This window comes from Octodon degus, unplaced genomic scaffold (genome assembly GCF_000260255.1).
Source record: "Octodon degus isolate 3935 unplaced genomic scaffold, OctDeg1.0 scaffold00063, whole genome shotgun sequence".
NCBI classification, from domain to species: domain Eukaryota; kingdom Metazoa; phylum Chordata; class Mammalia; order Rodentia; family Octodontidae; genus Octodon; species Octodon degus.
In genome coordinates this window covers 1,952,393-1,978,626 of record NW_004524639.1, presented here as the reverse complement: position 1 = coordinate 1,978,626, position 26,234 = coordinate 1,952,393, and the positions used below count along the sequence as shown (strand labels likewise).

Sequence of the window (26,234 nt, the reverse complement as noted above, 5' to 3'; positions counted from 1 at the left end):
AACACCCTGTTGCTGATATTTCAGCAAATCCACAAAACTGGGTGGAAAGCTTCAGTAAATTAAACATGCATTATCACCTGATCCTACAGATTCTATGAGATGACTTTAAAAGCAATTGTCTTCCAATGACTGAAATGGTCAGAAAAATGTTTTATTTCTAACAAAAAAAATGAATCACAAGGTAAGGCACAAAATCCATACTGAATAATGTAATAGTCTGTTCTGTTATATAATATATCCTCTGATCCAGTGCAACTTAAGCAAATCATTTTCACTTCCCAGGTCCTCAAATTAGTCATCTGAAAAATGGGTTGTTGATGTTATCCATCAACATTCACCTGTTGATGGATATATAGGCTGTTTCCAAGATTTAGCCATTATAAATTGTGCTTCTATAAACATAGGTATGCATATATCACACTTTGGGGTTAAAACCATCATATCATAGTGATACATGCATATCTAAAAAAAAAACTCAGTCAAATGGGATTGCTATTTTTAGTGTTCTAGGAATATTTATTCTTATTTCCATAGTGGTTGTACTAGTTTATATTCCCACCAACAATGTAGAAGTGTTCCTTTTTCCCTGCACCTTTGCAATCATGTGTTATTACTATATTTGATTTTTTTTCATTTGTTTATTTGGTACAGCATCTTATTGTGCAGCTTGGAATTGTAGTGATCCTCCTGTCTGCAGCCTCCCCAGGGCTGGGATTACAGGTGTGTGTCACCATGCCTGGACTTTGTTGCTGGCTTAGTATGCTCCAGGTGCAGGGCTGGTGTAACATGTGGGCCCAGGGATCAAACCCTGGTCCCTGAACTTGCCAAAGCAGGCACTTAGTCCACTGAGCTATCTCGCCAGCCCTTATATTTGATTTCTTCATGGTTGTCTTTCTTTCTGGAGTAAGAGGCTATCTGAGTGCTGTTTGTTTTGGGTTTTTTTTTTTTACAATGTTACTCAATGTTATTTAATAGCTACTGACGTCAGACAATCCAAGGCTGTCATGCTAAAATTAAAGTTATTTAAAGAAGTTCATAGATACTTCCAGAATTGGTTTAACCTCCTAATTGTGAACATATTCAAGAAGCCCAGGGTGGGCTTGTGGTCTGCCAACTCTTTCCATTCATCAATCCCTATTTACCAGTGAGTATGGAAAGGGAGTTCTTTAACAAAGCATTACATACACCAACTCTACCAAACTACACAAACTTTTTTTGGTAGTTAGACACAGAAAAAAATATTTCCCCTACCCTTTTCCTCCTTTTATATGGCAGGTAAAGCTTACTGGCCTTGGAGTAGTCTCTGTTTGCAAACTTTGGTCAAAGAAAGGGATTCAGAGAAAATAGTAGCCATCAATCCGAAAAGGGAAGATGACAAAGGAAAATATAATTAGGCAGTACTCTTTAATCATTCATTCCTGTGCAAGATGCTCTCACTCCACACAGTGGTAACAGTTGACTTCACTCATCTTAATGCAGTTGATGGCTATATGACCAGTCTCACCACACCTATAGCATTTCACTTTGGTGCAGTCTTTCTAAATGTATCTCAATATGCCACAAGAACAGCACTTCTGTTTATCTGCAGGGTCAGTCTCAATCCAGATGGCTTGGGTTGCCACAGCTGCAGAAGCACTGCTCTCACTCAGGCTCCATGCAGTCCTTGGCAATGTGGCCACCTCTATCGCAGTTATAGTGGGAGTCTTCCTGAAGATCATAATCCTTGGCAAGATGACCAGACTCACCAGGGGAAACAGATATCTTGACTTGTCTCCTTCTTCTCCCCTTTTCTTTCCCAGGCACCTGCTTTTCTCCTTTTTTCCTCTTTTTCCACTTTCTGTCCTTGTGTTTGTCATGATTGTTTTTGTCTTTGAAGAGACTCAAGTCTGGTCTGGAGCTCCCCGTGGACAGCTCGGTGACCTCATTCTCTCCCACTTTCAGGACCAACTTTAAAGGCTTCTCCACATAGTCCTCATATAGGCGTCTGTCTGACTTGTGCTTCTTGCCCATATCCGACCTTAGTGTTATTTTAATTTGCACTTTCTAATGGCCAGAGATGCTGAACATTTTTTTCATGTATTTATTGGTCATCTGTACTTCTACTGACAAAGGTCTATTCATTTCATTTGCTATTTTTGATTGGTTTTTCATTTTGGAGGAGTCTGAATTCTTTCAGTTCTTTTTATATTCTACATGTTAGTCCCCTGAAGAATAGCTGGTGAATATTTTTTTTCATTCTGTAGGTTGTCTTTTCACTCTGTTATTTGTTTCTTTTGCTGTGAAAAGGTTTTTAATTTGATATGACCCCTATTTGTTTATTTTCAGTATTATATCTACTGCCACAAGAGTTCTGTTCTGAAAATTCTTGCCTATACCTATGCCTTCAAGGATTTTACCTGCTCCATCTTTCAGCAGATGGTTTGTTTTAATATTTTATATGCTTTAATATAAAAGATCTGTTTTAACATTGATCCATTTTGATTTTACCTTACTACATAATGAGCTGTACTACATTCAGTCTTCTGCATGTGACTACCCATATTCCCAGAGAGGGAGAAAAGATAAAAAAAGAGCTGAAGAAAAATGGAAAGAACTTTTGTAAATGGGAAAGGGATTAAGAGTTCAAGAAGCAAGGAGAGATAGGAAAGATAAGGGATCAAGAAAAAGACTCAAGATGTATTACATACATATACCAACCCTTTCCAGTATAAAGGTATAGATTAGATACTGCAAACATGTACTAAGAAAAAAATTTTCAAAAGAAAATGGGTTAACAGCAGTTGCCACCCACATCACTCTCAGGAAACATACTGGTATTTTACAACCAACTTTAAGTATCTCTCAAACACTTCCTCTTACAGCAGAGAGCTCTGATCTGTTGCTATGATTTGAGAAGTCCCAGCAAGTTCTTTTCTGTATTGGCTAGAATGGTTTCTCTTAAAATGATCTGTTTATGTCCTAAACTACCAAGTGGTGAATGGACCTTATTTGGAAAAAGTCTTGGGAGAACATCCTTGATTATTTAGGTGCACCTGAAATCAGTGACATGTCTTCATAGCAGACAGACAGAACTCTTGCCCAGTAACTCTTTTTTTTTAAATTTTTTTATTTATTTACGTGTGTGTGTGTGTGTGTGTGTGTGTGTGTGTGTGTGTCCAGCTCAGCCCACCAGGGGGCGGGGCTGGCTGGCATGTGGTGCTGGGAGATTGAACCGCGGTCTCTGTGCTTTGCTAAGCTTGTTCTAAGTAGGTGCTTTAGACCACTGAGCCATTTCACCAGCCCCCCACCCCCAGTCACTCTTGTCAGTGAAAAAAGTGTGGACCAGCTAACACCTTATTTCAGACTGCCAGCCTTCAGAAGTGTCAAAGAACAAATTTCAGGTGCTTTTTTCTTGTTTGTTTGGTTTTGGTTTTTTTGTGTTCCTTGGAATCAAACAGAAGGGTACTCTACCACTGAGCTCCACCCCTCCCAACATTTTATTTGTATTTTGAGACAGAATATATCTAAGTTGCCCAGGTTGGGCTCAAAATTATTATCATCTTCTCTTGGCCTGTCAAGTATCTTGTACAACACCCAACAAACTTCATTTGTTTTAGGCCACCAAATGTTAGGTCACTGTTTGGTGGTCCTATGAAAGTGATACACCTGCTTCCCCTCTACTCTACCTAAAAGTATCTGCCTAGGGTTGCCTACATGTTTCATCAAGGGTAAACTACAACTGGCTTTAAACCATTTTCTCAAAATGCAACATTCCCTGAGTAATGCTTAAAGATTAAAGAAATCGTTTGGCATCTTCCTCCAGCCCTGGAAAAGAAAGAGGTAGGAGAAGGAGAGGGGAGCCAGGCCAGGGACTGGGGGAGATGCCAAGAGAACAAAGAGAAAAATGTCAAAGAAAAGATGAACAGAGATCCAAACCAAATTTTATTTAGGGTGATACCTGAGAAAGTCATGTTGACAGAGCCCAAAGGTTACTATAACAACAGCAGTCCCATATGATAAGGAGGAAGAGGACTTGCAGAAGCAAAATATAATACTCTGTGTTGTTGGCCCATATTCGAGAAAGTCAGTTAGGAAGATGTTCATATCAATCCAAATAATTCATTTTCACTGCTCTAAGGCATTTGTTTTCTTATGCTTAACAAATTAGGCATACTTTGGATACAGGACTAAAAATTGTTTCAAGCTATTAGTAATTAAGTAATCATCAAGAGAAGCCAGGCAACAATGAAGGATGCCTGTAAGTCTGTGCCTCTGGTCCAACACTGAATTAAACTCTCTTCACATTACCCCTACCTTAGTCCTCAGCATTTCTGGAGATGCTGTTTAACCAGCTCCCAGGCAAATCTTTCTGATGCCCAATTGCCCTTACTGTTAAGATGTTTCTCCCAGCTCTAATGGCTAACCTAAATTTCAGTTTCAAGCCATTGCACCTTGTAATTACATTCTCAGCCACTGTAAATAATCTGTGCCCTCTATTATATCTTTCTACTTTCCCTGTGATAGGAACCTGTGGAAAAGGGAGTTAGTTACCTTGTTAGTATAGCAGACGTACCACGCCAGAGCAAAATGCAACCAAAAGAAAATCAAACACTCAGTCTTGATCCCTGAGTGGGAAGCACCACTATCGATCTTCTCCTTTTCCCCATGCTTCAGCTTATCTGAGTGTCTACACTGACATGCTCTAGTGCTGTGGCATTTATGCCATCTTGGGGAATAGCTGTGTAAATGCTCCAGTAATTTTATATATCTTCAACATACTTCTGTTCATATACCTCTGTTAGAACTTGAGTATCTGAAGGACTGAGGATGACAGATTTTCCTCCTCCTCCTCCTCCTCCTTCTCCTCCTCTTTTCTTCCTCCTCTCCTCCTGCTCTGCCTACCCTCCTGTAATAGGAATCCAAATCTTCAGTAATTGGCCTTCCTCCTGCATGTCACTGGTCTAGGCTTGGTGGCAATCCTTTTCTGTACAAGAGATTTAATGGAGGAGAAAATGCACAGGAAGGGAGTTAACAAGCAAAACATTGCATACCAACTAAACAAAAGTTGGAGACACAGGATGGTTTCCGTGAGCTGAGGTACAACCTAAAGAATATCACTTCAAACACATACAAACATTGTTAGGTTCATTTTGTTTCTGATCCCAATGTTCCTCAAACTGAGGGAAATCTAAGTTATTAATGCAATACATGAAAAGATTTTTCAACAATGTTCAGTAGTGAATGTTTTCTTCCTTAATTTCTTCAGGAGCACTGAAAAACAAAAATAAGTTATCCAAATAGGTGATTTGAGGATTTCCCCTCCATTCCCATGATTTTACTGAAAAACTCAAATACTGCTATTAGTAACTTCATTCAGTCATCAAGCCCCTGGTGATTCAGACACAGAGCTCTCTAGAGCCCAACGTGAGCACTAAGAGGCAGTGCCAGGAGGACTTCAAATCAAGCTGAACCATTCAAGCCTGGATCTAGGCTCTCCCTGTGGCTTGCTATTCTTATATGACCTGCCTTCAGCTCCAGAGACACAGTCAGTTGATTCAGGAATATCTACCTCCTTTAATTTTTACCCTTGTTTTAAGGAGAATTTATATAAAGGAGAAATAATAACACAAGAACTAAAGGACCAATGATCCTAAGCCCTCCTGATTGTGCATGTCTAACAAGTGCTGTTTTCTGAGTAGCTAATGCTATTATGGGCTGAGACAGCAATGGGAACAGGTTGATGCAATCACTAATGCAGGTCAACTCAAAGGACCACCATCAGCAAACAGGAAAAGAAAAGTCCACTTGTGACTCTGGCATGCTGGCTGCAGCATCCTCACAGGTTCAAATCATGGCACTTTCCATCATTCCTTCCCCTCAAGACCCTGCATGCATGGCCTGAATCGTCTTTCTGTGTGTCTATACCCCTACCCACAGCATGGAAGCCAAAGTATTTGACTTTTGATGCTTAGAATTTCAAACATACCACAGTCTCAAAACAAATTTAGAAGTACCATATCTCCTAGAAATATGAACTCATCACAAGAGGAATTGTTAGGAACATGACCCTGGAAGCACACTAAGAGGGTTTTATTCATTTCATAGGTATCCAATCGTCAATAAATTACTAAACCTCAGTTCTCTCATCTGTAAAATGGGAAAAATACTACTATAACCTGGTAATGCTGTTATGAGGATTAAGTGGGATGCTGCTCATAAAAGGCTTAGCACAGTGACTGGCTCAATAAATGTTAACGATTATTAGCACCACCCCCACCACAGGTGCTCAATAAAAACATGCTGAATTGAAGTCACACCAGAGGGAATGACTACCAGATGTGAAGGCAACCTAGCCTCCTCTTCTCTTCTCTTCTCTTCTCTTCTCTTCTCTTCTCTTCTCTTCTCTTCTCTTCTTCTCTTCTTTCTCTTCTCTTCTGCCTCTTTCTTCCTCATCCTCTTTCTCTCTCTCTCTCCCTCTTTCTCTCCCTCTCTTTCTCTCTTCCTTTCCCTCTCTGTTTTTCCCACCTCACTCTGCATCAGATGACCTGAGGTGTTTTTATTTATTTATTTTATGCAGAACAGAGGATGCTTAGGCTGCACTGCTGCTGATATTCAGTTTTTTTTATTCAGAGCAGAAAACGAAGTCTGGCAAAGTCAGGCACAAAATTTTCAAAAAAAAATATGACAAGGCCACTAAAATCTCTAACTGAAAGTTGTAATGAGCATGAATCTGAATGCATTTATATTTCTTCTAGACTCAGTAATTCTAGCAATATCTTTACATACACATTTAAAGTGTGCTTCTGCAACTGTGAGGAAATCAAGGTTCTAAAAGACAGTAAAATGTCCTCAGTGATGGGGGTAGGAAAGCAACACACAATTGTCATGAAAATTAACCCCTGAAAATGCACAGGGTTTTATTATCAAATGGATGCCTGAGGAGATTACTAGATTTTAAGGTCTTTACTATAAAGAGAACAACCTGCATGCCTGGAATAATTAGAAGAAGAGACTCAATTATCTAGTAAACTGAAATTTCCAGCCGCCCTGCTTACCTAAATGAGAAAAGCTGCTTAGACTACAGAGTCATTACCTCTACTTGGACAAGCATTAGCAAAGATACACTAGGAGCTAAGGAATGGGACCCCACATTCTTCCTTTAGCCACAACAATGCCTGTTTATGTAAATAGGATTTTCAATAACACAATGGAATCGTAAAAAATGTTTTCATTATTGTCTCTGAAAAAAAATGCAAAAAACGAAGATGAAAGTCAAGGAGCTTTCACTAAGATGGGCACTGAACATCGTGAAATATTTATTCTATGTCAGTTTGAACCTAGATTCTAAGTAAGAACTGGGCTGGCAATTTCTCTTTTAAGAAAAAGTCAGTACAATATGAAGAGGTACAAAGCTTTCTCTGATTCCACAGCAAGTCCAATGCATATGCACTCAAAACTCCAGTTTAAAAAAAAAAGTAGTAGCAGATACGTGTTTGCTTTTATTTGGCAGTCCCTGCCTAAATCTGAGCCAAAATAGAAATACTGCCTTCATCATCACCATCTGACAATCAAACACCCCCACATGACCATAACAACCTCCAGGCACAAAGTAAAAGCTCATTAAAAACTTTATAAAGGCTATTTATAAAAGAACTAAACAATGAAGGAAAGAACTGTTGGCAAACCTAATTAGACTGTTTGTACTTTTGACAACTATTACTATTTATTTGAATTCAAGTGTATAGGTCCTTTACTGACAGCTGTCGATAACTGTAAGGATTCTGCATAGCTAGAGTTTTTAACTGGCCTTGTAGGGTTTTGGGCTCAAAAACTTAGGTTTTCACCCATACTTTGTATATCAACCTTCCTGTTGCTTTCTCTGTAGCTGATAAGAGGCAGAAATCCTTCTTCCTCATTAGACCATTAGTTGCTGTTAAGCAGAGGGCTGAGGAGGGGGCCTGTTCAGTGGCCCAGAGGAATGTGCTGGACTCTACATATAAAGCCAGCCCCGATTCGGGGTTAAGAATTTAACCTTAAAAGGCTGACAAGTCATAAATTTACCCGAGGTTCATATATGTGTGTGACTTTCACAGTTTATATTTCCTAGGCAGGACCCAGAGTCAAAACATGTTCCCTGATTAATGAATGTTACTAATTGCTATTCCTGACTTGAGAACATTCGTCTTTATCCATAATATTTTCTTAAAAAACATACAATCACATACGTGAAACTCTGATTTAGAGGAGTTCAGATAGTTAAAATAGGAAGAGTAGGCCAGCGTTATCTGTTACTAGGTGCTACCATTTGGGTAATCATGACTAACTCCAAAAGCTTCCACCTCCTTGTGTCTATCAGGTAAACTTCAAAGGAATGTCCTCGAAATCTAAACATCTGAGATAAAGCAACCATCTGTGACACTACTCAAAAAATGGTTGGGGAGATTTAAATGTCTTCTGGCACATTTGGTCTAACTTATCTTATTAAATATTTATACCTAAGTACATAACCTAACAACCACAGCTGAGCTTGGCAGTGACAGCAGAGGACAAACAAAAGATCCCCAGAAGTATAAAGACAAAAAAATGCTGAGGAATACTCCATTTGGAATGCAATCTCAAACCTGAAGTCAAATTGAAACTGGGACAATGAAACCCCACAAGCGAAACAAGGCCCCTGAAACATGATAACTTCATCAGGGAAAAGCAGGCTGTAATTTGGTTAGCCTACAAGATAAGTGTCAGTTCTGCCCCACACTAGCAGTGTTTCAAAGGTGCTCCCTTGTTTTTAGAAAAAAAGGAAAGCATTTGATGTAAAAAGAGAGACACAGATTTCTAAGAACAAAGATGCAATTTGCATTCATTGAGAATTATGACAAAGTGAGAGGGAATGAAAACTACATAACAGTGATCTGTGGTATTAAAGCTGAATATATGTAGCCTTGTTATGTGTACCAAAACCTTTTGAATTCTCAGAGTTCTTACAAAGTGGAATGTAAATTCATTGGTGCACATTTTAGAGCTCTTAATTTTCAAAATAAGGAAGAGAATTTTACAATATTCCTGGTAACCAGGTACTCAAACCAAGTAAGTGGGCAAAGTAGGAGGTATGTTTTCACTCCAGAATCACTGTGTCCATGAAGATGTACAGCAGGCAGAAGAAAGAAGCAGGAAGAAAGAGGAGAGAGGCAAATCAGAAGTGGTAGGAAAAGGAAATACAACTTAAAGCTAAAATGCAGAGGAAAATATAAAACATTGACCTCATGTATTTCTTTGGAGAACAAGAAACACTAACCACTCAGTAGATATAACAAACCATGAAACACTTCTGTTTTAAATTACAACCATTTGAGTGTGCACATGAGAGCAGAAGGCAGGAAAAGGTGAAGAGAAGATGTACCTAGATGTTTGATAGATGAAGGAGTCTCCTGATAGCTAGCAATGAGAGTACAAAGCTTCTCCAAAACAATTCCTGGTCCCCTTAAGTATAGAGGTTAGGTAAGGAACATACATAGAGTTCTAATCACCACTGCTGTATGGGCAAGGGCCAGAGAGATAACTCAGTGGACTAAGCACCTGCTTAGGCAAGCAGCAGGGACCAGGTTAGATGCCCAGCAGCACATGCCATTCTGGTCCCGCCCCTGGGCGTACTGAGCAGGCCACCCAGACCAGCCATTGTGGCACATGCCTGTAATCCCACTGCTGGGGAGGCTGAAAACAGGAGGATCACTATGAGTCCGAGCTGCATAGTGAGACCCTGTACCCAAATACATTTTTTTTAATGTTGATGGCTTTTCAGGAATTTTATCCATAACTCTTAGTGGGTAGTTAAGTGTCATGGCCACTACAACTGAATTTCAAAAATAAAAGCAGATATGGGGGAGAGAGACTGAATAAATGTTGGTTCCAACGTCACCTTCAGGCTTTGTGAATGAAGCAAGCTTACTTCCTCAAAGAACAAAAAAAAAAAAGGCAATATGACAGATTTGAAGACCCAAAAAAACCTTCAGGCAACATTATTAAACTGACCCACAGCACTGAAGTTTCAAAAGCAAGAAATAACTTAGGTTTTATAAATTAACATTTGTAGAAAACCTTTGAAATACCATGGGGAAAACAAACCCTTATTTCAAAAACAAACTTTGAGGCTTGAAAACAAAGTGGAGTATCTCTTTCTGAAAACAGGAAGGCCTACTGGAAACCCTGAGCACAGGAATTTCCATGGCTCTTTGAAACCTTTCAAAGGTGTCACAACTTCTGGATATAGCGAGAGGAGGTACACTCCAGAGTAGCAGCAAAAGAGAAAGCGCGAAAACCATATGGTGCCTGGAAGAGAAGAAAAATGGTCTCAGGATATATTTGCCTTTTTCCATATGAAGCCAAGGTCTAGCCTAGAGGTTGGATAACAACCGCTTTTGGGTCAGATTTATTGGCCACCTTGCAGAGATACTGCAGGCTCTTTGAGACCCACTCATTATCTTATTTTCATTCATTCTCTCTCCTTTCCTCATTCTCTCTCCCCAATCTCTCCTTCCCCTTCCTCCTTCATTCCCTTCTCCTTTCTCTCATTTCTTTCCCTTCTCCCTCATACATTTCTTGTGTGTAGTTCTCCAACATCACACTAATGAATGAATACCTAAACACAAATATGAAAAAAGAAAAGGATACTAACCTACTATGGACATGAAGCATACTGCAAGGTTGTTACCCTCATTAGATTTACTCATGGAAGCAGCCTTTCTCCACCTTTAACATGCATACAAATCATCTGGGTATCTTGTTTGAAAAAATACAGATTCTGATGCAGTAGGTGTTGGGTACAGCCTGAGATTCTTACAAGCCTCCAAGTAATGCTAAGGTTATTTGCTCATGGAACACACTTTATGGATCTAGGCTTCAGTCAGAAAAATAAAGGCAACTACATGAAAAATTACAGGTGCAAGGAAGAACTAAGGCACAGAACCACAGAGACAGCAGGAGCCAAGTGGAGAGACAATCACATCCAGTCACAGAGAATCGTGGAGTGAGTTAGGAAAAAGATAGCATTGCACTGAGACTTTGAAAGTTAAGATTATAGCAGACATGGGTGATGGGAAGACAGGCAGGTGATGTATAAGAAAAAGTAGGGAATCAGACAACCCTAGAGACTCTTAAGCAATGAGGCAGCAGCCTGCTGGGTGTAAGCAGAGGGCACACATGCCAAGCAGATGATAAGGATGAGAGATAAGATAGATGGAAATTTCCAGGAATTAGCCACTTCATTTGGGTGTGGGATGTGTAAGAGAAGTCAAACACAATTCGAGTTTCCAGTCTCAGGTATCAGGCGAAGATGTCATCACCAGAAATGTAGAATGAGGGGCTGGACAGTAGCTCCGAGGCATAAACACCTACATGGCAAGCACAGGAACCCGAGTTCAATCCCGGGCCCCACATGTCATGCAGTCTCGGCCCGGATCCCTAGGCATGCTGTCTTGGTCATGGATATGAGTGCCCACAGTGTGGCTCCAGAACCAGGCATAGTGGTGCACACCTGTAATCCCAGCACTTGGGAGGCTGAGCCAGGAGGATCTCTGTAAGATCAAGACCAGGCTGGGAGTTACAAAAGTGAGCAAAAGGCCAGTGAGACACTGTCTCCAAAAAAAAGTAGAATGTTGGTGAAAGGCAGGTTTGTATAGATGGGGAAAGAAAATGATGGCAAAATCTTTGGCTCTGTTGAACATGAAGCACCGGCCGGACTTCCAGATGGAGATGCTCAGCAGACAATTGGGAGATGCTCTACCAGAGATGAAGGACGAAGTCAGGTTGTAAAGAGATAGAGGAATCCCTCAAAGAGGAGAGATAATGAAGTCATGGGAATAGCTGTGGGGGCAAGCAGAGACAGTGGGAAGGGCAAAGGATAAGCATTACTGCAAAACTTATATCTAGCAAAGATAAGAAGAAAAGGGCAAACTAGTAAAAATAGAGTCTAGTCGGAAGGAATTCCAGAGCATGCAGTGTTATGCAAGTCAGAAGAGTGTGGGAATTAAGGTCAAAGACTATATATTTCCCATCAGAGTCTGATGGGCACAGTCAAAAGAGTATGGACCATGGAGAGAGAGAAACCTCGATGCAATCCTGGCTCTTCCATTTATACCACATGTGGGAAAATAACCATTTCTGAACCTCAGTTTCTCCATCTACAGTATGGAGATGACACCACCTCCATTTCCAGTTTGTTGTGTACATCAAATGGGAGATCATATATACAGTGACTGGAATACAGGAAGCACTCAGTTAATATTATTTTCCATGGGGGCTGGGGAGATGGTTCAGTGGAATAAGCACTTCCCTGGCAAGCGCAAGGGCCTGAGTTCAATGCCCGGTTCCACCAAAAACAAAAGAAAGAAAATTACTAAGGAGGGGCTGGGGAGATGGCTCAGTAGAATAAGTGCTTCCTTGGCAAGTGCAAGGGCCTGAGTTCAATCCCTGGTTCCGCAAAAAAAAAAAAAACACAAATATCATTTTCCATGATGTTTCCTTGTGGGAAAACTATCCCATCAACTGGAGAGTGGCTACAAAATATCTACTGGAGAACAAGAAGTTTCAAGGTTAAGTTGAATAAAAGTAGAATCACTGATGAGGGCAACCTCTTAAACAACAGAGAAATTAAACAATTTATGTCTGAGAACCAGAAGACTTTATAACCCTCCCTCCCTCCAAAACCAAAATATATTACATCTCTATGGACATGTAAGAGTTATGTGCACTTGCACAAGCATTGTTAGGTTGTGCTTAGAACTGCATGATTCAGAGACTAGCCAGCAATGGAACACAGACCAGCACTCCAAAAGCTACACATAGTTACAGTTTTCATTCTCCAGAGTGAAGAGTGCTTCCCTACGAGAAAGGGCACAATGGCCACCATGTTGAAACCAGGCAAATGTGCCTGGAACTAAAAAGCTGTAGACACTTTCTGAGTGCAAGAAAGGTGTGATCATGTGATAGAAGAAAGCAAGGATTTCACAAGACTCATGTAAGGTATGATTGATTGTGAAAGACTGCTAAGAGTAACAATTAACAACTTTTGGATTAAATAATACACACAATTATTATTTATTGCTATCAAAAATAAATGAAAATATGATACCTTGATTCTAATGTATTTACCTACACAGATAGCTGGTGTGTGTGTGTGTGTGTGTGTGTGTGTGTGTGTGTGTATTATTTTATTTGTAAAAGCTTGGACCATGACAATATATACTTATGCTTTCTCTTAGTCAAGAAGGTTCTTTTTTTTTTAACATTTTAAAAATTTTTATTTATTACATTTATTGTGTGTGTGTGTGTGTGGCCAGCTCAGCCCACCAGGGGGCGGGGCTGGCTGGCATGTGGTGCTGGGGATCGAACCGCAGTCCCTGTGCTTTGCCAAGCTTGTTTCAAGTAGGTGCTTTAGACCACTGAGCCATCTCTCCAGCCCTCAAGAAGGTTCTTGAAGGTTTGGACAGGTTTTTAAAAAAAAATCACCAGATGTTGGCAAAATACATTTAAAAGCATGTCTCACGCAGAAGCCTGGAAAACATCATCCACACCAATGACTTTCAACTTGATCCTATAAGCTGATGAGTCCCAACTATGCTTCTTCTGAACTCCAGACAGAAGCATATGTACACTCTTTCCCAGTGACTCATTCATTCCCAGAACTTCAACTAACTTTTATATGCTGATAATTTTCCAGTATGTACCTCCAGCCCTGATTTCCTTCTCTTCTGTTTTTCAAAACACAACTTGAACTACTTCCTGACATTTCCTACCTTGATTAAATTGGCCCCTCAATTCAATCTGTTCAAAACTGAACTAGGTCACCCCTAAATATATACTCTTAAGCCAGATATGATAGCATACACCAGAAGTCCTGGCACTGTGGGCTGGGGGAGTCCTGAAGTAGAAGGACTGCTGTGAGTCTGAGATCAGCTTGAGCTATATACTGAGATCAAGCCTGAAATACATAGCTAGATTCTCTCTCAAAAAAACCCAAAACTAAACATGAAAATATACTCCTATAAGCAGGGAATGGTGGTGCATGCATGCCATTCCTGGTTTCTTACAAGGCTGAGGCAGGAAAATCATTTGAGGCCAGAAGTTCAGAGCCACTTGAGCAACACACCAAGACTATGCTTCTGTACTCTGACCAATCCAACTATTCCAGCCTGACCAATGTGTTGCTTTGTCTCAGAACTCTGTGCCTCTCTTACATAGCTTATGTGACAGTTCTTTCAAGACCACTGGGCATCACTTCTCCATGAAGCAATATTTTTCAAACCCAGTATGGTGTCCATCTCAAGGGATTAGGCTGGCACCAATTCTATCCTATTAATTAACTCATGGCTCAATACTTGGCACAGAAACAGTGCTGAATAAATATTTCTTAAAGAATAAAAGACAACCTTAAATATTAATGTGCTGATGGCATAGAAAGGTCATTCTTGGTGGTTTCCTTTTCACTAAATGTCTGTTTTCCAAAACAGATAAATGTAGGGGGCTGGGAAGATGGCTCAGTAGAATAAGCACTTGCCTGGCAATGCAAGGGTCTGAGTTCAATCCCCAGTTCGCCAGAAAAGAAAAAACAAGAATAGATAAATGTGGTCCCCAACACAATCACTAAGAAATCTAACTTGAAAAGTATCTCCTGGGTCACATTCTCATTTCTGTCAAGTTCAACATGCAAAGTAGTCAGTGCTGAAAGTAGTTCTCCAACATGAGTCAAGTTCACAATACAGGTTTTCTGTTACTACTTAACGAAGAGCACACCTCTATATTTGGGGAAATTATAGAACTTGATATAAGTAGATGTATCATACCAGTGACAATCAGTACTACAACAATTTAGGCCCAACCCAACTGAAAATGATTTTACCTGATCTATGAAAAGTTATGCCCACTAGGTTATCCCAATGTAAGACAGGGTTATCTTCAACAGTATTAAAGAGTATTAAACATTTATAGGGATACTGTATGAGTGTATAAATATCTGTGTTTATGTTTGTCCCCAGAATTCAGAAGCTACATTTTGTGGTTGCATTGTGTAAATCTGAGATATACGAAAGCAAAGCTTTCACTGGACAAATGTAAAGTATGATTGTGAAAGTACATCAACTGTGAAAGACATTTCTTGTTTAAATAACATGCACAATTAATCACTGCTATCAAATAAAAAACTACAGGTAAATGCACATGATCTATGTCATATATATAAACATACTGAAGCAGCATGTTTAGGTAAACCTGTAGTTAAAAAATCTCTCTACTTGTCACCTTCTCTTCAATCTTCAGTTTGAAAGTAGGACAACAAGACTGCAGGGATATAGAGAATAGATAATTATGCTTCAACTCTATCATCTCTTCTTCAGTCTGCTGTAAATCAGTTTAGATAGTTATGCACTGTCAGGGATTCAGACATTCTAGAGTTACATGCCATTCTACGATCTCACTGGAGACTGATCAAGTCCTTAAGACCATGTCTTCACTTATTCTTATATCCATCTGCATTAAGTAAATAATTAAGTACACTAATAACTACACAAGGTACTTTACTTACCACTCTAGAGGTTACCATGATGAATCAAACATGGTTTTTGCATTCAATGAGCATAGACTTTGGAAAAGGCCATGAATAAACTATGAGTGTTAAAACATGGCTACTAAGTAAGAGGTACAGATAAAATATTTCTGGGACCCAAATGCAATTGGGGCATCCTTCTGTATTATCTCTGCACAGATGCAAATTTTCATGTTCAAATATTTTCTGATCCTTTCCATTTGTGCAAGTTAACTATCTCTCAGACAGCAGCGTGCAGGCTTTTACTCTTCTCCCCATAGCTATCATTCTAACTCTTTCCCCATTCACCATTTACTTCTTGGCTTCAAGCTCTCAAATTAAAAATTGACAAAGAATAAGAGAGATTCTCACGATGCCATGATACATAATAAACATACTAATCATGTAGGATATGGGTAGGAAGGAGCAGAACCATAATTAATGAGGAGAATATACAAACAGAATTCTGATTTCTGGGCCAGTGAGATAGCTCAGTGGACTAAAGCGTCTGCTTAGGCAAGTGCAGGGACCACAGTTTAATCCCTGGCACCACACACTGCACCAGCACTGCCCCCAGGGCAGGCTGAGCCAGCCACAAAAGAATGAAAGAAAGAAGGAAGGAAGGAAGGAAGGAAGGAAGGAAGGAAGGAAAGAAAGAAAGAAAGAAAGAAAGAAAGAAAGAAAGAAAGAAAGAAAGAAAGAAAGAAAGAAAGAAAGAAAGAGGCCAGGGAGATGGCTCAGTAGAATAAGTGCTTCCCTGGCAAGCACAAGGGTCCGAGTTCAATTCTGGATTCTGCCCCCCAAAAAAAAGAAAAGAAAGAAAGAGAGAAGGAAAGAATTCTGATTTCTTTTTCAAATGAATATCACTCCTTTTTTTCACCTTCTTTCTTCCTTACTCCTTTATTTGAAAACAAAACACCCAAAGTCTCTTCTGTAGCCAATTAATTGGAAAATTGGCATAATGAATACAGAAATTTTAAGACTTTCATGAGGCCCATTAGCCTATACAAATAAAATTTCCATGGCTAAACATCCACTTTGGATTATGTCCTTTTAAAAGAACATTTATCAACCCTGATACCATATGTAAGATATGCCAAAAACTGAGGAAAGACTTAAGTGTACTCCATATATATTTCTGCAAATGACATTAGGTTGCATTATTTTCACAAATCGTGCTGTAGACACCACTGATCTAGAGAGTGAAGAGAAATATATAATATGTGCATAACTTTAATCTCTCTTTAAATTACTCAGAATAACCCTTGGAACAAGCACAAAATACTCACCTCTTGTAATATTTGTATATGTTACTTCTCTCAGGGAGTTATAGTTTGGCCAAATAAATTTAACCAATGTCCTTTTTTTTGGAACAGAGGATTGAACTCAGTCCCTTGCACTTGCCAAGCAAGCACTTGTTCTACTGAGCCATCTCCCTGGCCCCAACCAATGTCCTTTATTACTTAACTAAGAACTACACATGGACATTTGACCTGAAGATGTGGTTACACTTTCAGAAAGCTTAGTGAAATAGTAAAAGTAAATCAAACTTTAGTGTTGGTTTTATGGAAATTTTATGTTTGTAATACATTTCTAACTTTAGCTTTTCACTAGCTTACATGTATGTGTTGAGCACCTATTATTACTATTATGTACCATGCCAGACCTGGAAGAGACAAAGTTAAATAATATACAGCTCCTTCCTTTGAAAATACCACAGTCTAGTAGGGAAGCTGTAGATGCAGATCTCAGGCAACATGTACCTCAGAGCTACCATAATAAAAACTTCTCATTTCCAAGTAATAAACCTATTTTCAAATGTCAGACTCAGAATGGGACATTTTGATATTACTCTAGAATTGTGCCTTGTTCTTAATTCATAACAAATGAACACATGCCTCATTGTGGAAACTTTGAAAAATACAGAATATTTTTTAAATCATCACCTTCACTAAGAAATACACATCTTTTGTCTTGCAGTGCACGAATGGAATACAATGGGTGGAGGTCTCTTTTATAATGGCTCTGACTTCCCTGGCCCTTCTTATTGCCACGTTCACTTATATTTTATCTCCCTTTCTATCAATTATTTATCAATATAAGCCTATTAAAAGCATGCTTCAAAGAGTTTAGTAGATTTACTAATCTAGCATATAAATACAATTTTGGCTACTAAAAATAATTAACTGTCTGGAACATTAGCAATGCATTTTTGGACCGAACATTGGCACCTTTTTATTCATGAAGAAAAATACAAACTCTCAAATGAAGCTTTGTTCAGCCACATACAAAGAGAGACAAATGTGCAAATGCTTTTCTTGGTAATCAATCTGGATTATTTTGGTGTATTTGTTTTAAAATATGACAAACAAATATTACTAAAAATTGGCACTTGGAAAATTGATCTGTAATTGACCTGATCTTAAATACAGAACTAAATCTTCCTTACTTTGTGTATTAATCAAGATATTCAAGTAAAACTGCAATGTTCCATAGAGTACACACACACACACACACACACACACACACACACACAGGAAATTTCAAAATGCCTATTTTCCCTGCTAATATGCCTATCTGTTCCTTGCTCTCTGAACTGTATTCTCCCTGTAGTTAAATCTCAGAAGGTAACTCCCATTACTTCAGGCTGTTTCTAAAGCCAGTCTGGGGCCCATGACTTGGATTCTATTTTCTAATGTTAATTTCTTAATGTAGTGCTGGAGATCTTGTTTCAACCCCAATTTCTAAGTATGAGTTAATGAGTGGGAGGGTTTTATGTCCACGTTTTTCATCAGAGTTTAAATTACCAAAAACATCAAATCCATTTGCAAGCTTGGCTAGTGCTACATAAATGTTCACTCTTGGACTAAACTCTTGAATTGGGCCTGTACATAAATTCTAATCCCAGGCTACAGAAACCTGTGAGGTACTTCAACAGGTCCATGCATGTGTTGTAGCTCAACCCCAAAATATGGCAATATCATTAACAAGAAAGGTCTAGCTGACATTAAATCAAAGCGGACTTGATTTAAGAGATGTCCTATAATTTATGTGCTGTAATAATTGTTGATCTTTAGTGATACTAAGCCAGTCATAACAATGCTGCTAATTTTCTCACTGGGTACTCAACATTAATAAGCCTTGCTTGACTGTAAGAGTCAGCAGCTAACTGAAATAAGTCCCAGTCTGTCTCCAGCTAGAATATACATTTCCTGAAAAGTTTGTCCATGCACCCCAATAACACATTGTAACATTTTGGACTTTGCCTGTTAAAAAAGAAAAATGACATATACCTTAAGAAAGTATGTGAGAGTTTATGGAGAATAAATACATAATGATTTAGAAATTCTATTTTTATCAATTATTAACTAAATGCTCTCTGGTACTCTTAACATTGTGGCTAACACTGTTCAAATACAGTGCTTTCCCTTTAAGAAGCTTATAATCTAAAACATACAAATAACCATATGCAGAAAAAAGCTAGAGATCAGAGTAAAAGGAAGCATTCACAAAAATGTACAAATTCAGCATGCCAGAACTTTTCAGTTGAGCAACATGATCCCCAGTGAAATTCTTTCCAAATGATGTATCGTGTGCACAAGTTATAAGTGATTATCTTCCATTTTCTTAGAAATGAGTAATAAGATACCGCTTAAGACCCATGTTTTTGTACATGCATCAAACACTAAAGTTGGCATGATCATCGATAGCTGCCATTTAAGGAGAAAACATTTTATGTCTTGTCTCACACTAGTCAAATTCAGGACTCTTTTTTGCCAGGTTGGTAATAGTCAGCCTTTTGCAAGGTTTCAATGAACAGCAAAATTGTCATTCTAAGGATGGAAGTAGCAGAATGCTCAAAAATATTTCATCAAGATATTACATATAACCTACAAGATAAAACCACACACACATTGCAAAACTGACATCATCTTTGTCATCCAGCACCCAGTAAACCTTCTGTCTGTTTTTCCTATTGCTTACAAATGGAATTCCCTCCAAGAATTAGGAAAACTTTTTGAGATTACAGCCCTATTGAGACACTTCTCCCTATCTCCCACTTCATCTCTTCAGTTCTTTCTCCTTGCCCAGGCTGGCTATTGTGACCATTTCAGTCAATTTCCTGGAGGCATTTTCTAGCTCTTTGCACCCTATTTAATCCTACAAGTTTCCTGGGAAGCCTGTTTACTTGTATGCTCCCCCACTGGACTGTGAGCTCCTTGACAAAATAAATTGCAGCTCACTTCTCTCAGCACTTTCCAGAGCCTAGCACAGAGCCTGCCAAGGAGTAGGCAGCCTTATACTCTTTTTGGAGCCAGGTTCCCCACCAATCATGGGCTACCTCCTCTATCACATTGATAGCTCTCTCCCTAAGTACATCTCAGCCCTACATCAGGATTCACGTAATACATAGACCACATTTGAAAGTCATCTCTAAAACTTTCCAAGTCCTTCTCAGACCAAAAAGCTACAACTCTTGTTGCATAGGTCCTGCTTTACCTTGGTCTTAACCATCCAGTAGAAAAGTATGAAGACGAAATATAAGAAATAAAGCCATGCTGTTAAGTTGAGCTGTGGGGGACTCAGGTCAATAATTTCTGACATTGCCAGTTAAACAGAAGACCCAATGCTATTATGGGCTAATGGTCTCTTTTAGAATATTTTGCTGAGTTTACACACATATAATATTCAATAACGGAACTTAGAAAAAATGGGGTATACCGATGAATGTCCATTTTGTATCTGTGTATTCAAAGTGGTTAGGATAGATATATAGTTGCATTCTCTTAATGAATAGAATGATTTGTTCTAATGGTGTTTGTAAACAGGATCACAAGTCCGTATCTTGTACAGCAATTAACCACTAAGAAGAATATATGCAGTGTATTATTTGTTGAAACTGTACTTCCGATTTGATTTGAAACTGTCTCATTGCTATCTGTTTATCAATAAAACTTTGAAAAAATAAATAAATAAAATAAAATAAAATAAATAAAAAAATAAAACTTTCCAAGTTAGCACACTGTGACACAGTTTTTTGAAGTTATTCAGTTTTGTTTTTGTTTTTGTGGTGCTGGGGAACCCAGGACCTATGCATTCAAGGCAAGAACTCTAACACTGAGCCACATCCCCAGCCTAACTCTTTAAAGTTTTAACAAATCACCTGCTCATCCAAATGTCTACTGCAATCTCAGAGGAGAGAAATTTCTCATTCTCTGTCCCAACATCAGGACCCATAACTACTTCAAACTAATTGGAGAACCATAGCCAGCAACCCTGATAGGATCACTAGTTCTCACACTTAAAAAATACCAAACTCTCTTTGTTTCAAGAATGTTGCTTTTTATTTTTACATTATTTCATCTATTTTAAGAAACTCCATGTCGATGTTGGCTCTTCGAGGCTGCCTTTTACCCATATGGGCATTCAGCCTTCTGGATTGGTTCTTGTACTCTAGAAGATTTCTCCAAGGCAAGATGCCTCAATCTTTAGGGAGTTGCAACACTACCGTGGTTTGTTTGATTTTTCTCATTCCCATCCATCCCCTGCACCACCACCCCTCAAAAAAGTGGTGTATGGCATTCATAAAATGAATTACACTTGATTTTTGTTTAGAGGAATTTTTTTCAGACTTCTGTAACATTCCCTTTGAGACAATTGGAAACATCATTGTCTGATTACTAGCTCACTTCCCTTGCCTAAAATTGTATCCATTCTTGATTGCGCCTGTGGGTAGGTTAAGCAAAACAAAATAAACATCTAGACTTATGAGCTCATTGGCTTTTTTCTGAATTTTTCTAAATTAAATAAGGGCAAAAGAGCTGCACTGAAAGTCAGTTATATGGATTTTTCTGCCAAATGCTAACTCTGTGCGCCTGGTTTCCATCTGTGGTGCTTTCCAAGTAACAAATCCTTAAAGAAAAAAAAGGACTGGAGTATGAAGAGATCTATGGATTTGGGGGATATGCTGTTTAGAATTGCTATCCTGTGCTTTTGAATACTCTAAAAGAAATGGGAACATGAAACGTAAGGCTTTAGAACAACTTTGTGGAAGTGTATCATAGTCCTTCAGCACCGGTGATTTATTTTTTTAGGTTGGCTGATTTCAAATGCCATTCAGTCTCATTCATATTAACATAAGAAATGTACCTTATCCTTGCTAACCCAATTCTGCTAATGGCTGAAGTTAACAGTCAATCCCAAATGCTCCCCCTAAGTGAAACAGGACATTCTTGAGGATTTCTGCGTCCTGTGACACTCTGAGACAATTGGAAATTTTATCTGGGACAAAGAAAGCCTTAATGCAGTTAATACAGTGCAGTAGGCAAACTGAACATGGCTTAAAATACAGATGGGAAAAAAGTCAAGTGGGCATCAGGATGGTTCATAACTATCAAATAATTTGCTGCTCTCTTTCAGTTTCCAACCACAAACAACAGCAGCAAATTACACATTTATTCACTTTGAAATTATGCACTTGCCATTGTATTCAGTCTGCCATTATTGTCTCTTCTTTGAAATACTGATGTGCTCTCTCCTCACATGGACATTAGGATTTTCACCATGTGTTTCATGTCGACAGTGACCATATTTGCCCAACTAAAAATTCAGGATACATGGTTTCATGCCAGGACAGAGTATTTGAAATCTGTACTGCTCCAGAAAAAATCTAGAATACATGGTAGCTGTATGGGTATCAACATATTTGAATTGTGGCTTTGCTCCGATGTGAGTGAGGACAGGGCCTGCCTTGCCGAAGGTGTTTACTACCATTCATATTTGCTGAAGAGAACCATTGAGTTTATATAGTGAAAACCCTTGAAAAGAGATTTTTTTTTCCCACAGTCTGAAATAGTAGCTGAAAATGAAAAATCTATATTACAAGCAAGTATCATCATCCTTACCCCAGGAGAAAGGGAGGGGAGGAAGCAAGACCAGGCCAAATCTCTTGCACACAGTGTGTGGGCCCTCCTACACTTCTACACAGATACTGCAAAGAGGCAGGCAGCCAGGGAGCTGGGGGAGGGTAAGGCAGGGTGAATGCCTTGGGGTGGGGGGGGGGCGTAAAGAGTATCTGCACTGTCCTCTGGTCTTCTTTTAAGCATCACCTTTACCCCCTGGCTTCAAATCTGCCCAAGGTGGCCACAACCACAAAGCCTGGACCCCATTCATCCAGGGGGGTTTGAGCCTGTGTGAACCAATTTTTACATTATCAACAAAAGCATGTTCTCCAGCCTTAGCAATCTAATTACCATGCCACTTCCAGCGGCGAGAGATTCGCCTGTTGTTTCAGCTCTGTGGAACCGATTCATACGTTGCCCCTTACAGCTGGAGCACACGCCCACGTGGTATGTTATTAACACTCAACAGTGGAAGAGGTAGTTCTACCCTCCCTTAGTACGATATCCTGCAAAGCAATATTTAACATATGCGCAAATGCATTTCAGTCACCTTTGTAACTAAACAGCAGGCTTGCGTGGCTCTTTTCATCAACCTAAAGAAAAGACTGAGAGCGTGCTGGCTGCCTAGGTAACCTCCTGCCAGGGAATGCTTGCCAGCAGCGTCCACAGGGCGCGCATCCGCATTCACAACTTGGTCCAACCATCTGACCTGCCTCCCCGACTTGTTGAGAGCCCCAGCCAAGTTTTAGCGAAGGCTGCTCCCCTGTCTCTCCCAAGCGCAGGACACGCGTCGCGCTGCTGGATGCACGCTCAGAAAGAGACCCCAGAGGCCACAAGGGTCTCACCAATTGTGACTATTACAGGACATTTCTCCAGAGCGCACCTCTGATAAATAACCTGTTTGAAAGCGACTCTTCTTGCCCGCGCTGTCAGTGCACCACCTTGTCCTAATTGGATTCTAAGGCAAGCGTTAGGTGCCCAACCGCTGGACAGTCAATCACAGAAGGCCATTAATATTCATCTGTTGACAGCGGTAGCCCTCAGCTAAGGTTAAAATGTGCCCTTACAGCACGATCTGATTGTGCAGAACAAAAGGCAGGCGCCTACGAACTTTCTCCACCTAGAACCATCTCCTTGCCAGGGACCAACCTGTCAAGAAGGCAGACGAATCTGGGAGGGAGAGGAGTTAAATCATCTCTAGACTCCTACCCTACAAGGCAGCACCACCACTTTTGAAGCGCTTTTGCCAACCTAGAAATGGGACGCTTCTGAGAAGGGAAAGGCTCAGTCCTCATTTGGGGTGCCCTCCTGCTCAAAAGTTTCCTTCAGCGCTTCTTCACCCACCACTGCAGACTCTGAGATTTGTCTTCAACTTTGCCTGTACTTGGGCCCGCCAGTCTCAGACCCGGGTATGGAGGGCTTTGGGGACATGTTGGGGAAAGCCAGAAAAGAGCCTCGGTCCAGATAAGGCTGAAATTCTGACACCTACGTGCAAGCAAGGGTGAGAAATTCCTGAGGCAGCAGTTCCACTTGAGTTCTGCCAGGGTCAGAGAACCAGCTCCCACCTTCCCGCCCTCCCCTATAATGAGCATTCGTGGAAGGCGATCCCCTTCATTCTTCCTGATCTTATATTCCCTGACAGTAGCGTGAGCCTGGGTCGTGCGGACAAGGTCCACACAAACCCAGCGTCCCCCTTCAGCAGACCCCACCAGGCCCTAGGCACACCGACCTCTCCTAGGAACCCAGACCCAGGGCGCACGGACCCAGACCCCACGGGACTAGCGCTCGCGGTACAGCCACCACGCGCCCAGGGTTTCCTCGCGGGGCGCCGAGAACGCGCGAGGGACCCCTACTCACCTGCCACGGGGGTTTCGGGTACCCACTTGAGTCCAGGCTGCAGTCTCTGGAAAAAGGATCGGACCTGGTGACAGGTGGCGTCCGGAGGTGGCGGGGGCTGTGCCTGTCCCGGGCACTCCAAAGCCAGCAGCATCGCCACTACCAAGCACGCGGTGCTCAGGGTCCCAGCCATCCTGCTTCGCGGGGTGATAGGAGAGCGCGAGAGAGTGGCAGCGGAAGCGAGAACCTCACCAGGACTCGGCAAGCCTGGCCGCAGCGGTGAGGAGCGAGCGAGAGACGTGCCGCGCTACCCAGCCGCTGCAAAAGTTTCCTCACAGCTACCTGGGCGCTACGCGAGGGCGGGAACCGCTTGGCTGCGCGGGGCGGGGCGGGGCGGGGCGAGGCGGGGCGGGGCGGGGCGAGGCTGGCTGTGCGGACAGGGGGCGTCCGCGGCCGTGTGGCGATGGCCCTCTAGGTGCCGTTCGCTGCGTGGAGCGCGGCGGGGACGAACGGGGCGGCGCGGCGCGGCAAGCTGGCGTGGCCGCTGCAGGAGCAGGGTGCAGAGCGCGTGCGGTGGCTCTCCGCAACCCAGCTCAGCTGCCCGCTCGCCGCCGCTCTTACACAGGGCGCTCTGGCACAACTACTGCAGCGGGGCTGTGGGCTCGGGCGCGCTGATTGGCTTCCCAGCAACCATCCCCTCTGACTGGCTCTGGGAGAAGTTCTCCAGCCTCACTCCTCCTTCCCGCCGCTCATTGGCCTACAGCCAAGAGGGCTTTTCCCTTAGGATTTTGCAGCCTCCCCCTACTTCCTTGAGGTGGGTGAGGGTCCCTTGGCTTAGGCTCTCTTCTGCTTCGCCGCGGGCCTCCTCACAGCCAGATGTGGCTCATCTCTGGCCACCAGAGCCACGCAAGGGCTTCCTTCACACAAAATCCATCTCTTCGACTTGCCTTCTGAGAGGCTGGCTGCCTGCGAACCGTTATTCCTAGGCAGCTCTGGCTGTGCTCTCAAAGCCAACCCACAAATAGTCACGTTCAGGAGCAGCTGGGGACCTCCGGGATTTTCACAGCCTGCTTCATCTTTGAATACTGAACTTAAAAAAGTCCGGAAGCCCCCGTGGCTTGCTAGGTTTCATTCAGTGGAACTACATGAAATCAGAGAAAGCACTTGATCCCGGAATGTTAAAAGAATATCTCCAGCAGGATAGTGCCGGGTAAAGCAAAGGGTAAATGAGGCCAGGGACATAACCTGGGCCTTAATACCTGTCTAACTCACTGTAACGTCATTTTATAGAGTGAATTCATTAAACTGCAGATAGACATTTCAAAGGTGGAGTTAAAAAATGTCAGTCCCCAGCTCCACTGCTTAAATTTCATCATTAGAAATCCATTCTTGGAGAAGCAAATCCCTCTCAGAGGAGGAATGCATCTAGTCACTGCCTCTGTGATACCTAGGCTAGTCTTTGGAGGTCTTAGGTCCCTGCGACACACACACACACACACACACACACACACACACACCCCTTAGTGCGGTGCCTTTTGCACACAGTAGGGACTCAATAAGCATTTCTACAAGTAAATGATTGGCTTTAGTGTGAATTAGTTTACCACCTGATTGTGGTGTTTCTGACCTAGATGAAAGCAGGTTTGGAGAGCAGAGTGAAGGAAGAGCCTCAGGTACCAGGAATTGTCCAGGGTGTGGCAGGCCAGGAGCCAGGACTTGTGGATTGAAGAGAAAGCTCACCCGCTCACTGGTAGTTCATTTATTTACTTGTTCATTTGATAACAAATATTTGAGCCCTACTATGTGCCAGATACTGGCATATAAACAGACAACAGAGATTCAAAGATTAGCCTGTGGTGCCTGGCCTCAAAGAGTCACAAGCCTAATGGGGAAGACAATGTCAAGGCATCCTGTGTTAAGTGCTGAGGTGGTAGAGTTCTAAGGGT

At 41.2% G+C, this 26,234-nt stretch overlaps 1 protein-coding gene across 1 annotated transcript in view; it reads right to left on the bottom strand.

Moving 5' to 3' along the window:
* Gpc3 (glypican 3) overlaps positions 1 to 24,683 on the bottom strand; it is a 515,396-nt gene extending 490,713 nt beyond the window's left edge. The window contains exon 1 of the mRNA XM_004634481.1: positions 24,310 to 24,683. Coding sequence (XP_004634538.1) covers positions 24,310 to 24,481 — 172 coding nt within the window. The 5' untranslated portion in view covers positions 24,482 to 24,683. The remainder of the gene's footprint in view (positions 1 to 24,309) is intronic.
* Between the last annotated feature and the right edge of the window lie 1,551 nt (positions 24,684 to 26,234).